The sequence below is a fragment of the Protobothrops mucrosquamatus genome, unplaced genomic scaffold (genome assembly GCF_001527695.2).
Source record: "Protobothrops mucrosquamatus isolate PMUCROS unplaced genomic scaffold, P.Mucros_1.0 scaffold620, whole genome shotgun sequence".
Taxonomy (NCBI): Eukaryota; Metazoa; Chordata; class Lepidosauria; order Squamata; family Viperidae; genus Protobothrops; species Protobothrops mucrosquamatus.
The window spans coordinates 83,602-97,189 of record NW_015386916.1 but is presented as its reverse complement, the minus strand read 5'-3'; the positions used below and the strand labels follow the sequence as shown (position 1 = coordinate 97,189).

Below are 13,588 nucleotides of genomic sequence, written 5' to 3'. Positions count from 1 at the left end.
AAATACCATTAGTCTATGTAATAAATTGTAAGGGTTGCTGAAATAGCATAAATGAAACACTTTAACATTCAGATGATCCTCTATCAGTTATTACTATATGCAGTTCGTGACATATCTCTGCAGTATTCAAATATTTTGCACTGTTGGTAGTTTAGGCATCTTTAATGCTGAATTTGGATTGTAGGCTACTTTGTAAAATGTCCTGGTCAATGTAAAACATCAGCTGTCATGCATATTCACATAAACAATATTATTTAGGGATTTTATTTTCTGTCAGTGAATGTATCTTCTGCTTTGGTATCAAAACATTTTGCAGGCTAGCATACAATTGCACATTAATTGTAATATTTTAAATATTTGCCTATATTATGCTTTTAACGTAAATTTAATGTACAATGTAACTGCCTTTCAAAAGATTCTGTTTCTTCCTCAGTGGTAAACGCATCAAAAGACCCAACCAGTGTAAGCTTTGGTGGGTCTCAGAGGAAGTCTGGTTAACCCAACTAGCAAAAAAGCTTGGATGTTTTTTCCTGTCAAAAGCTAACTAGCAATCCAGAGGTGTTGGATTACATTTCCCTGTCTAAATTGTCAAAGTGCCATGCTGGCTAGGAATGGCAGAAATTGCAGTCCGCCATATTTGAAGAGTTCCAGGAAGGGAAAAGCTACCCTTACCTTATGGATGCTTTATCAAAAACTGTGACATATGCTTTGTTGCGGTATGTCATTGCTTGTCAACAGATTGCTTTGGTTTCTGTTGAATACCGATCTGTATACCACCTCATGACACTTTTTTAAATCTGCAGCCTCCGGCCTGCTTCAGAAGCAATTGATAATCTTCTGAAACAAGTAGATTCAATAAAGTCAAGATTGGCAGAACTGAATGAGAGGCTTAGGATCATAGAAAGAGCTCCGTTTGTTATCCGCTACAAGGCCAGAAGGAGTCAGAAGCTTACTAACCTCCAGCTGCAAAGACTACCAGAGAAGAGGACACACGCATGGAGGCAAGCTCAGAGGGATTAATTTGTTTTTTATGAAGGAAGAAGACTAGAAATTCCTGAGATTCTTAAGAAACCACACAATAAAAGCCTGGTTAAAAAGACATACAGTAGGTTTAATGCTAATTCACTGAAGATGCTTCTCCTCATGAGTGCTTTTTAAACATGTGACTTCTTGCTATTTGAAAAAATAATTCCTTCTTCTTCTTCAACTGTTGTTTTCAATCTCATTTCTAAATTCAGGGAAGCCCCATTTCTATAGAACACAAACAAACAAAAATTTCCAGTCTTCAGGCTGGTCCATGTAGCCCTTGAAGTCTCAAGAAGTCTCTTTTCCCACTGTGAGTTTCCAATACATGTAAGCTGTGCATTCAGATTTGAAAGTTGGATGTATCAGCATTTAATTCAATTTTGTACTTCAAAATTTTTGATTTGATCTTGATTTGCTTTGAGATTCAAGGTTAAAAAAACAATTCTAAAAATCAGCGTTCCTTAGAAAGAGAATAGACAATTGCTATGAGAAGCAAAAAAGGTCAGGAAAGTTTTGCAAGGAAATCAAATGGCTGTGAAACTGATCTGCTGAACCTTGGGGAAGAATGTTTGTGTGGGACTCTGTGGTTTTCTGGTTGAAGAAGTATACTTTTCTTTGTTGAATGTATGTCGGAGGAGGGAGCTTATAATTGTAGCTGATTCAAGAATCAGATGAGAGCAAGCAGATAGAGTCACATTCCTCAGCTAGCAGCTCATTCTTAATTAAGAACCTTGGAAAATGTAACTAGGACTTTTCAACCACAAGAAGCAATAGAACTAACAAAAATTACGGGGGGGGGGGTGGACTGCAAGGGAGAAGGGAACAAACAAATCAGTCTTAGCATTTGCTGGAATGATGAGTATTAAGATAATAGTGAAGTTTACCACCAGGTTTGACTATTTAACTGAGTATCATGCTAATTTCAGATTTGCAAATGTAGGCATCTCTCTGGCCAGAAGGTGTAAGTATGGGAAGCCTGCATTTCTTTTTTTAAGATTCATCAGAAATGGTGAAAATCACACAGATGTTGCACAGAGAGCTTCCCATGAAAGCCAGAAGAACACAGGAGGAGGAGGAGGATCTGAAAAGAAAAAGAAGGCACCATATTGGGAGCAATGAATATAAAGATACATGGCAATAAATAGTGAATGAACTAGAACAGTGGTGGCGAACCTATGGCACGGGTGCCAGAGGCGGCACTCAGAGCCCTCTCTGTGGGCACACGTGCCGTCGCCCCAGTCCTAGGCCTTCAGCTGGGTTTTATAAAACCTTTTTGCTTTAGGCCTCCACCACCATGTGCAAAAAAAAAAAAGTTCAATCAATCACTCAATTTCAATTTTTTGCAGGGAAAAAAAAGATCTTGCAAAGTTGGAATTGATTGATTGAACTTTTTAGTCCCACCCAGTCTGCCGTTATCACTGCAGCCATGCCCACCCAATGGGCCACACCCACCCGGCACCCCACAATGCATAAGTGGGTTTTGGGTTGCAGTTTGGGCACTCTGTCTCTAAAAGGTTCGCCATCACTGAACTAGAACAGTGATGGTGAACCTTCTAGAGACCGAGTGCCCAAACTGCAACCCAAAACTCACTTATGTATCGTCGGATGCCGGGTAGGCGTGGCCCATTGGGTGGGTGAGGCCCATTGGGTGGGCATGGCCCATTGGGTGGGCGTGGCTTTGGTGGTAACGGCAGACTGGGTGGAACTAAAAAGTTCAATCAATTCCAACTTTGTGAGATCTTTTTTTTTCTGCGAGAAGTTGAAATTGATTGATTGAACCTTTTTTTTTTTTGCACACAGCAGCAGAGGCCTAAAGCGAAAAGGTTTTATAAAACCCAGCTGAAGGCCTAGGACTTCGTGCGACGGCGTGCATACCCACAGAGAGGGCTCTACGTGCCACCTGTGGCACGCATGCCATAGGTTTGCCACCACGGAACTAGAAGATGGTCCATGTCACTACAGTGGACCAACTGAGTTGAATAGCCTCCTAAATCAAAATTATAAACAAATCTGACAGCAAACAGACAAACTCAGAACTATTTATGCATAATTCCCTCCATTTAGAGAATTTTATTTTGAAAGCCAGTTTCGTGTAGTGGTTAATACATCAGGCTAGAACCAGGGAGACTGAATTCTAATGCCACCTTAGGCACAAAGTCAGCTGAATGACTTTGGGCCAGTCACACATATTCAGTCTTAGGAAGGAGGCAATGGCAAACCATTCTGGAAAACCTTGCCAAAACTGCAGGGGCATCCATACTGTTTGTGGAAATTAAAGCAACTAAAAAGCTGAGATAGTCAGACACTTGCAAAGTAATGGGGTGCATATGTCAGACAAATGAAGATATAGATAAGATTTGGGGGAGGGTTGAGGATCATAAAAAAAACAAGAAAAAAAACTCCACAACAATCTTTCTCTCCAAATAAATCTTCCTAAACAAATTCTAGCTAGGAGGATATAAAGGTCAGAAGAAAGCTATAATAATAAGAGCAAGTCCTACCCTAACTATGCTCGGAAAAAGCAAGTCTATCAATTATCAATTTTAGAGAATTGTCACAAAAATCAATTCTCCCTTCTTTAAACTTTTGGCCAGATATGGAAGTGGTTATAGCACTATAGTAAATTCAGCCGAAACCAGAAGTGAAATAGAAGTGAAAATGTCTATCTAGCCAGCAAAGAAATTGAATGCATGGAGTAAAAATGGGCATCTTCAACATGCTTGAGTTATTTTAAGATTTGTGTGAATGATTAACACTTTATTGAATCAAGACACCCCACTATAGATCTGCTCTGACCTTTTTCCCCATGGCTCTTTCAGGAGCATGTGAATAAGTGTCTCCACCGGCTGCTGTTTGAAGAATTTGTTTTATAGTCAATCATCAGATACATAAAGCATATTTCAAACTTGAAAAGGAGTCTGCTCATTCTTTTCTCTGGAGATATCTTCAGCAGGGCATTTAAATTTACTTGATTCAGAATATAGATGTGAAGGAAACCAATCCATATGGAAACTCTTAAGTTTTGCACAGCTGCTTTAATTGTTGCTTGAGACTAATCATGAACTAGCCAAGTACTGATGAGCAGCTTCAAATAATTCAGGCAATCTTCTCTTTTCTACAAAAAATCACGTTTCTTAAAAATGTTTAACTTTTTACTTCAGAAATAAGTGTTCTGTATTGCCATACAAACAAACATTGTAGCTCTTTTGAATCCCTACAGGCAATATATTCCACACTATAAACCAGGGGTGTCAAACTTGCAACATCGTGTGACGTTTTGCTGGCAATGGGGTGGGCGCAGTTTCGGCATGACGCATCCAGCCCGTGGGCCGGCAGTTTGACACCCCTGCTATAAACCCTCTCCAAAATAGACAGTGATCCACATATATTTGATTCCAGATTTTTTTTTAAGCATGCCACTTCCATTCCTTTGTCCCTGATGAGCCTTCATTTAGTGCATAACTGTGAACGTTTGTTCCACCCACTTTTTATTCATCACAACCTGTTTTTCAGTGCACGGCAACTGTCATCCTGTTAACGAATTTACAAAAGAAGGACCTGTTAATTAAATACACCAATAGATACAAACATATAACAGAGCAGCAAAATGACCAAAAAGACCTGGAAAATTGTAACATAAATGCAAAATATGTGTCCCCCAAATTGATCAAATTTTATTTTAAAATTCTTTGTCTCTTCGTTGAAAAAAAAAAGAGGCTTTAGAAGAAAATCTTGGTATCAGATTTGTCTTAAGGTCCAGGTTTTAGTAGACTCAGTTAAATAAACAGTTAATGATTATAGCTACTTCCTTGAAACTTTATCCATTATAAAATATCATAAGTGACATGGAATAAGAAATGTAGGAAATCCAGCCCTTGGCATCTCCAGCTTCTATCCAGGCTGACACTCTGCCAAATCACAGCATAGACAAGTTTTCCTTAACCTGGTGCCCTTCAACTACATTTAAAGGGTCAGGATTAGCTGATGTACATTGTATTAAGTTACCTGGCAGAGAAACCACTGTTTTGGATCAAAGTGCTGTTTATATTCTTAAGGAGAAACAATAACAATAAAATCTGACCTGTTTAGCTGTTCTGTTCCAGAAAAGGAACAGAAGTGAAGGAATCATCTGGGAGCGTTTTAAGCAATATAAACTAATTATTTTATCTACTTCATGCAATAGAAGTGACAGAACAAAACAGTGGAGTTAAGCCGTCACAAAGAACATACAATTGGTAGCTACTCATCCTCCCTCTGTCGCGTGTTGCCATTTTCTAACTGCTCCTATTTCGCAAGCAACTTTTTTCAAAAATTGCTCCTATTCTACTTCATTCTGGAAACTTCTACTACTTATGGGAAAAGCTTCGGTCCCTTTAATTTCTACCCTTCGAACTGTTGGAGGCGGCGCGGGAGTAAAACTTTTCTTCTTCTTCTCTCAACAACGACAAAAAAATCCTGCCAAACTATCTTCTTCCTCTTTTGTCTGGCACAACCGCCCGGTCTCTGCAGGCACAGCGAAATGGGCGCCTGTGCTGTACGTGCTCTGGTCCACATCGGCTCACCCAACCTCTGCGGCTCGGTTCCTTTCGTTCTTCGCCCTTCCCTCGCCGGGCCCAGCAGTTGCTGAGCGCTGGGAGGGCGGAGCAGAGCGGCGCGGTGCTTTTGTCACTCTGCGCGAAGCCCAATCGGCCGGGAAGTGCTGCATCCGCCAGAGCCGTTCAGCATGTTTGGAATGATCAGAAATTCCCTTTTTGGCACCGCGGAGGTTTGGCCCTGCCGAGTTCTGAGCCAGGGGGAGAAGGTAGGAAAGAGGACGGGGTCTGCACAGGGCCACAGGAATCCTGTTGGTCCCTAGCCGACTGAACAAGGAAGTGGAGCCTCCCAGAGGGAGCGACGGGAAGAAATGGGCACCTGGGGGCTTCATTCATTCACATTGTCGTGTGGTGTGTAGTGCAAACCGAGCCAATTTTGGCTTAACCAAAAGCGATTAAGCAAGAGATAGCTTAACAGACTTCATACAATAACCGAGTGACTGCTAGAATGGGTAATATTTGCTATTGCTGCCCATTAAGGAGAAGTTGTTCTACTCTTTAATTCAGTCAAACACAATCTGATGTGATCCAGATGTTTTGAAAAGAGCTAATCACAGTCCCCAAAGGACCAACTCTTTAACAATTCAACAAGCCTGGGCAACAGGCCCCTTGTCACTCAGCAGGTCTGTTGCTTTACCACCAGCTTATCAGGAACTTAGGAGTGGAGGACTTGGCAGCACAAGGAAACAACAGCCAATGACTTAATAGCTGGCCATCAAAACCGCAATTAACTAGTAAAAGCCACACACAACCAGGCACCACATAAATACTATGCATAGACTAGCCCAATTCACACATTCTGGTAAAAGAGAAGTTCCCTGAGGATGGGCTCCAGCACAAGCCGAAAGCTTGGAAGACTGAACCTCTGGTCCCAGTGACTGACCCAGATTGGATCTTTTAACAGTTTGTGAAAAAAAGTGAAAATACTCTTCTCAGCTGAGGGAAACTATTCCATAAAGAGAGGCCAACTGAGTATGTTGGTTCCAACCTGTTTTCTGTCATACCACACAGGGCAGTGTGTCTGTGCTTTTAACATGCATCCTCAGCCCACTGATCTTGAGCTGTTAGATTCTATTTGGAGTAGGTAGTCCTGAAGAAAATCAGACCACAAGCTGCATAGGTTATAACCAGCAACCTCAATTGCATTTGAAAACAAAACAGCAATCGGTGCATACTGCTGTACTACTATAACAGTAGCCTTGAATTCTCTCTATTAGCACGTGACTAACTATATTCTGTAATTGAATTTTGGGACAGTCTTCAAAGGCAGATCCTTGTTGAGTGAGCTATAGTAGTCCAAATAGGATGTCACAAGTGACCATTGGCAGCAGCTCTAACTCCAAGAAAGACTGTTACATTCAAAACTGGGGAATGCTTTCCTACCTATGGCTTCCATCTGACCTTTAACAGGAGCTGAATGAGAACTCCAGGTAGGTTCTTTCAGGGAGAGCACCACTCCTGTAAAGCTCAAGTTGATACCATCTTGGAATCCATTGTTTCCTGAATCAACAACTCTTTTGTCTTCCCTTATGTGAGCCTTAATATGATTCTCGACCCTTATGGCCTCCAGACACAATTTCCAGCACATATTCCATTTGGCCCAGGTTGAGGATGCAAAATTATCTGTAGTTGCCATTTTTGGAAGTATTTTACATGACATAGCAAGCCACATATCTTAAATCCTTTGTAGCTCCCAGTTGTAGACTTGTGACTGCAACTCTTCCATCTATATAATGTGAACATTTTCTTTCTTGTATGTACTTAATTGCACACTGAGGAATAACACACTCACAGCCCAAACCTTGTACTGTGATATGGAAAACCAACAGCCTGGATGCTAGTCAAATCTTACATTTTCTTTCTATGAAAGGCATAGAAGGCAAATTACTAGCTATTTCACAACTGGTAGTGTTTTCTCCTACTCAGCGTGAATGTGTGTGTTCCAAATCTATCATGTAGTTGCCACATTTGTATCCCACCTTCCCCTAAGGAATTTAGAATAGTTTGTTTAGTGTCCAAATAAATGAGAATGAAATAGAACAGGAATTCTATGTGTATATTGAAAATCTACTCTAATTGCATGGAGTTGTGTGCCTACAACTCCGCTGATGACCCTAATGATAATTCTGGGCTTAAAATAGCTCTTTCCAGCCCTGCTTCTCCCAATGTTGTCCCAATGCCAACATGACCATGTTTCAGGAAGCAGGCTATATCAGCAGTCTTTTCATAGCCATCTTAAATATGTGCCTGTGTTTTGTTTTAAGGATTCATGGGGACAGGGCCAAAACTTTCACCCCTACTTAAGATTTAATACAATTTTTTTTCAGCCATGACACAGTTAAAATAATGGCCCTAAACTCAACTGCTGCTGAAAAACATTGTTGCAAAAGTCATGCAGGGAAAGCTTATAAGCTTCTAGGGCTGCATACAGGTTGCAGGTCCCTCATTGTTTTTCTTTTAAAATATATAATTGTATTGAACTTTTTAAACACAATACAATTAATATAAACTAAAATATAGGAAAAAAGGAGGAAAAAACAAAGAAAAATCTAAAATTATTTGATTTAAACTAATAATGATAAAATATCATAGAAACAAAGAAAACTGACTTCTACTGAGTTAATCTATTGATTTGTGTAACTCATTGTTATCCACTGGATTCATTCAGTGCACTAAGCTATGGTCTCTTTTAATGACTATGTTGATCAAATTAGAATGACCAGATTTATACTTCATTTAGGTCTTAAGCCATGGTTTAAAAGCACCCAAGCCTGACACATACGTTGTAAGCCATAAATAAATTGCATTATGGTTTATCATTTTAGGTAAAGTAATTTGTGATAAGTAGAGGTGCATCATGGTTTCATACAGGATTTTTTTTTATATAGTGTGAGCCTGGACATGCCAGGGAGGAAACTTGGTACCTCTGGAGTTGTGCCATAGCATGGGCCCTGCTGAGTCCCTTATCCACCTTTGGTGGATAACCCAGAAAAGGTGTCACAGCTGCCATCACCTCAGGTCTCAGAAAAATTCAGCTTCACCCTTACCACAGCTTTGCTTGAAAACTGGTTTTCTCTATGCTTCTCCTATAAACTGGCTCACTGAAATCATGTAGCTATTTCCATTCTCCATCTTGCTTATGTCTTTCAGATGTCTTCCTCCTCCTTGGTCTCCTCCAAAGAGTCCTTTCTCAACTCCATCTCTCTCTCTCTCTCCCCTCCCCCTTCATCCCAAGGCAAAGGTTTTTCAAGCAGAGGAGGAGAGGTGGAGTGGGTGTGGGGTTAACCTAGACACAATTTCCCTTCCACTTGGTATTGCCTGCCTGGTTGAATTGGGAGAAGGGAAGCTATGACTTGCCTAAATGAGTGTGGCATGCCCAGTCACCTGAAAGAGTTATTTTCCTGGCAAAGTATGTGCTCTACCATATCAGCAGCCTTTGCCGAGCTATGTGGAAGAGGACAGCAGAATGGTCTTGAGATTCTGAATGTAGCTTCAAGCACCTTATTTCACAAACAGTATCAGAATGAATAAAAAGGGCAATTGAAATAATAAACATTTTATAAAGGAGGTCTGTACACACATACACAAATAAGGAAACCCAATCAAACATGCAGCAATTGGGGCCATTCTTTTTCTGCATGACACCCTGCCAGCCATGGCCTTCTCTCAGATGCTCAGTTCTACATCTGTCCCATTTCTTATATATATTTTTTCCTCAATTAAATACATCGTGGCAAGTAAGCAAGTCTGTACCTCATTGGCTTGTAATGGAGACAGCAGTACTGCTGCAGATTTTCTTTTTAAACAGAAGATAGTTTTGTAAACTTCTGCACAATTGTATACATAGTTTCCAACACTTAGTACCTGAATTCAGTCTTAGAGTGATTGAGGCCAGTTCTGTAGTTCTTGGTGGATATTCTGTGGTGAAGAAGTAGTTTTTTTGTTTGCTTAATATTAGCATTTATTTATTGCATGTACTTTATATAATTCTTTAATTTGCTTACATGTAGTTGTATAAATATTTATACTGCAATTATTACAGCACTTTATGTCATCCATTGGACAGTTGGTGGCAAAAGCCTTGGACAGGAGATGGGAATCAGGCTAGAACAGAGTTCTTGGCTCATTATTGCCTCTCTGACAATAATTGTAGAGCAGACATGTCAAACACAAGGCCCGGGGGCCGGATGCGGCCCGCGAAGTGGTTTCATGTGGCCCGCGAAGCCATCCTGGAAACAGTGAGGGAACGGCCCCCTCTGCCTTGGCCCTGGCCCAGGCCAGCCAGGAGCCAATGTACAATTTTGTGGTGGCCATCTATGCTAAAACGCATTCAGTCTTAGCTCCATAAGGCCCCCCCCTGCATGGCCTGAGAGGAACAGTGAGGCTCCTCTAGTGGACCATGCCTCGGCACTTGCCCTGGTCCCACCCCCTTCTGCCAGAGACCCTCAGATCTGTCCCACCCCTGCGCAGGCCCCCACAGGCACCCTTGACGCGAACGGTGTAGAGCTGGCCACACCCACCCAGTAGGCAACACCCACTCCATCCACACCCACCCAGTAGGCTGCACCCACCCTGGCTACACCCACCCAGCCCCCAGAGGGCAACCGCAATGCTGATGCGGCCCTCAATGAAATTGAGTTTGACACCCCTGTTGTAGAGCATCACATGTAGAATGGTGTTATGGTTAGAATTGGGTTAAAGATTAAATGGGATTTATTTTTCAAAACTACACTTTGAATAGGAAACCTATGTGTAGATGATTCATTATCTATCTCAAAGAGCTTTCTAGTTCTCAAGAAAGTAGCCAACCTATATATTACTTCTTGCAATGAGCTGCTCTTTTTGTATGAATATGTATAGCAATTGCATCAATTGGTCTGCTTTTTTTTTAATCTCTTGGAATACTAGGATGATGTAGCCTATGAGGAAAGGACATACGAAGGTGGGATGTTTGCCAGTGTTGAACTCTCTGGAAAGCCCTTTGACGAGGCTTTACGTGAAGCAGTGCTGAAGCTTCTTAAATATGTTGGAGGAAGCAATAATCAAGGTGAGGTTCCCTTTTCATGGCTTTCTTTATACTCAGTTGCTTAGCAGTATATTTGCAACACTTAAAAGCCTATTTGTAGGTGAACATAATTTTGTTTCTCAATAAAGAAGAACCAATTATTCATTTACTATCAGGAGCTGGCATGGGGATGATGGCTCCAGTGTGTAGCACAGTCTTTCCTGCAGAGGACGGCTTATTGCAGCACAAAGTGAAAGTCCTGCTACGGATTCCAAGCCAGTTCCAGGACAACCCCCCTTCACCGAGTGATGAGAGCATCCAGGTTGAGAAAAGGGAAGAAATGGTTGTTTATTCTACGTAAGTTTCTTTAAACAAGTTTGACTGAAGGACTCGTAGATTTGTCCATGGCTGCAATTAACTTCCTTTAAATTGGTGCTTCCCAGATGTATTCAACCTGAAATCTTATCATCTTCTCTAACAAAGCTATTGACCTTGGCTATAGAGAGTATGAGGATTGAACAACTGGGGAGCACAAGATTTTCTAGAAATACTTTTGGATTTTATTATCTTTCTTAATTTTTAATATTCAGCAAACTATAATGATAGTTAACTGAGTTGTCTGAAGTGTTTATTTCATCAAGCAGTGGTACGAAGCATTTTTCTAATAGCACAACCCAAAATATAGTTTTAATTTCACAACAGCTGCCATATATTTCAAAAGACAGTATCTCTGTATCAAGGCATGATTCCTATAGATGCAAGGATCAAATGGGAAGTATAGCTACTCTATTGAAACATTAGCTTTTAAGTTAATTGGGGCATTTTTAAATTTAATTTTGCTAATATAATTATGTAAGATATTACATATGTTGACAATTCAACAAAATTAAGAGCCAGTATTACGTGTATGCATTAGATAAAACTGGATCTTGAACTTGGCTACTTCAGATTCTGTGGCACCATGAAGTGAAATGAAATAACTGTGAAACAACCCAAACAAAAGTCCTGAGAGTGGATAAGCTACCACTCTGAAAGCAAGGATTTCTCTGAATAAGTTAAAACAGTTGAATTAATTCTGCCTGCTACTTTTATTTAAGGAGAAGAGTTTTGGACTGAGACATACTTTACATGCATACCTACACATTACACTAATCCTTTGTGGGGTAAGGATTATTAAGAAAAATGCAGGAAATGAGAAAGCAATGATAAGCCAAAAAAAGCACCAAATAAAGAAAAAGAAGAAATACATTGAAACATCAAATTAACATTTAGCAATGGAGCACATTTCTTTCTGGATCCCTGTCCCAAATAATTGATATTAATTTTACTTTAATTTTACAATATTCACAATGTTTTATCTCATTTGTATAATGATGTCCTTACACAGTTAACATGAATCACAACTCTGGCCTATTTTTCTATTAAGTGGACATTTTGGACTAAGGCATATCCCCTCCCCTCAAAAAACCCTTTTAAATATGGTTTCACTGTATAACTAAATCTAGTCTACACCAAGCAACTTACTATATATCTATATAAGTTTCTATCTTCCTTGTTCCGCTACATTCTGATTAATGCTATGGATTTCTTTCTCTCTCTCTTTTTTTTTTTTTGAACTTCTCACAGTTCTTTTTTTCAGAATCTCATCAACCCTATCCATCAACAGTATTCTTGGTGCGCCTCTCAATCCATTCACTCTTTGTTTGTGTATTTGTTTTGTGGTTTAATCCTTATTCATTCCATCTAATGATTATATCACTTACAAATACTTATTTTGTATTGATCATTCACAACCTACAAAATTCAACCTACATATATTTGGCACCCATTAATACCTAATCTTATCTCTTGTTGTTATAAAACATCCATTGCTTAAGTGCTCTATTTTTGCTTCAGTCAACTTGTTTGATTCTCCTGATACACCTAACTTCCATATAGCAAAGTGCCCAGAAGCATCTCTTATACACAACCATGTTTTGCTTCTTTCAAAAAATGTTCATTCCTTACAAAGGCTACTTACTACCCACTATTTTTCTATCAGAATTGTGCATTTTAACATTTTTCTGTCCACTTTTCCATCTTCAGTAAAAAATTTACTAAAGTACACAAAGTAATCTGCTTGTTCTAATTTATTTACTATTTATATATAACTTTTAATCATTCACTCTTTTTCCTGTCAAATATAAATACTGTCATCTCTGATACATTCATTTTCAGATTCCTCTCCCTGGAATTCATTCACACTTGATTTATGCTGATCACACGTGATTTTTTTATTGTTCTTTTTTCCCTCATAGGCAGTTTGGAGGCTACGCAAAAGAAGCAGACTATGTGAATTATGCAGCCAAGCTAACCTCTGCTTTAGGAAATGAGGCATCATTCTGCAAAGACTTCTATTTTTGCAATGGTTATGATCCTCCCATGAAACCTTATGGGCGGCGCAATGAAGTTTGGCTGTTGAAAAAGTGACCAAATAAAAAAGCTGTCCCAATTTCTTGAAGAAACGCTAGGAAAAAATCTACAAATGCCATGGAAAGCAATGAAAATGATAAAATGAAAACTAAGACAGCTTGTTTTTGAGATTCATTCAGCATTTCTTTTTCTTTTTAATGAGCATATATTCATAAAATCCTTTTGTATTTGACATTTATTTCATAAGGCATAAATTATATTTCTTGAGATGATTTTTCTCCTCCACAGAATAGGAAGAATAAAGTGCCTTCTACAAAGAACAATATCTTTAAACTGCACTAAGTGAGCCATAAGAAATAGTTTTTTATTGCACCCGAACAAATGAACAGACCAATTATTGAATTGTGGGAAGACCAAATATTAATTCAAATAAATCCAGGTTATCTCTTTTCTGTCAGTTCTTCTTAACCCAGATCTTAAAACACAGCCAGACTAAACTTTATTCCACTGATTTTTTTTCCTCCTTGGTTCATGTTATTACTATCAGTGATGG

The 13,588-nt window shown here is 39.5% G+C and overlaps 1 protein-coding gene across 1 annotated transcript; it reads left to right on the top strand.

Annotated features, from left to right (window-relative positions):
* The first annotated feature begins 5,677 nt into the window (after positions 1-5,677).
* HEBP1 (heme binding protein 1) lies at positions 5,678-13,373 on the top strand. Its single transcript, XM_015817666.1, has 4 exons — positions 5,678-5,827; positions 10,527-10,665; positions 10,800-10,980; positions 12,921-13,373. The coding sequence occupies exons 1-4, from the start codon at positions 5,750-5,752 to the stop codon at positions 13,090-13,092; spliced, it is 570 nt and encodes a 189-aa protein (XP_015673152.1). The 5' UTR covers positions 5,678-5,749; the 3' UTR covers positions 13,093-13,373.
* Positions 13,374-13,588: the final 215 nt, after the last annotated feature.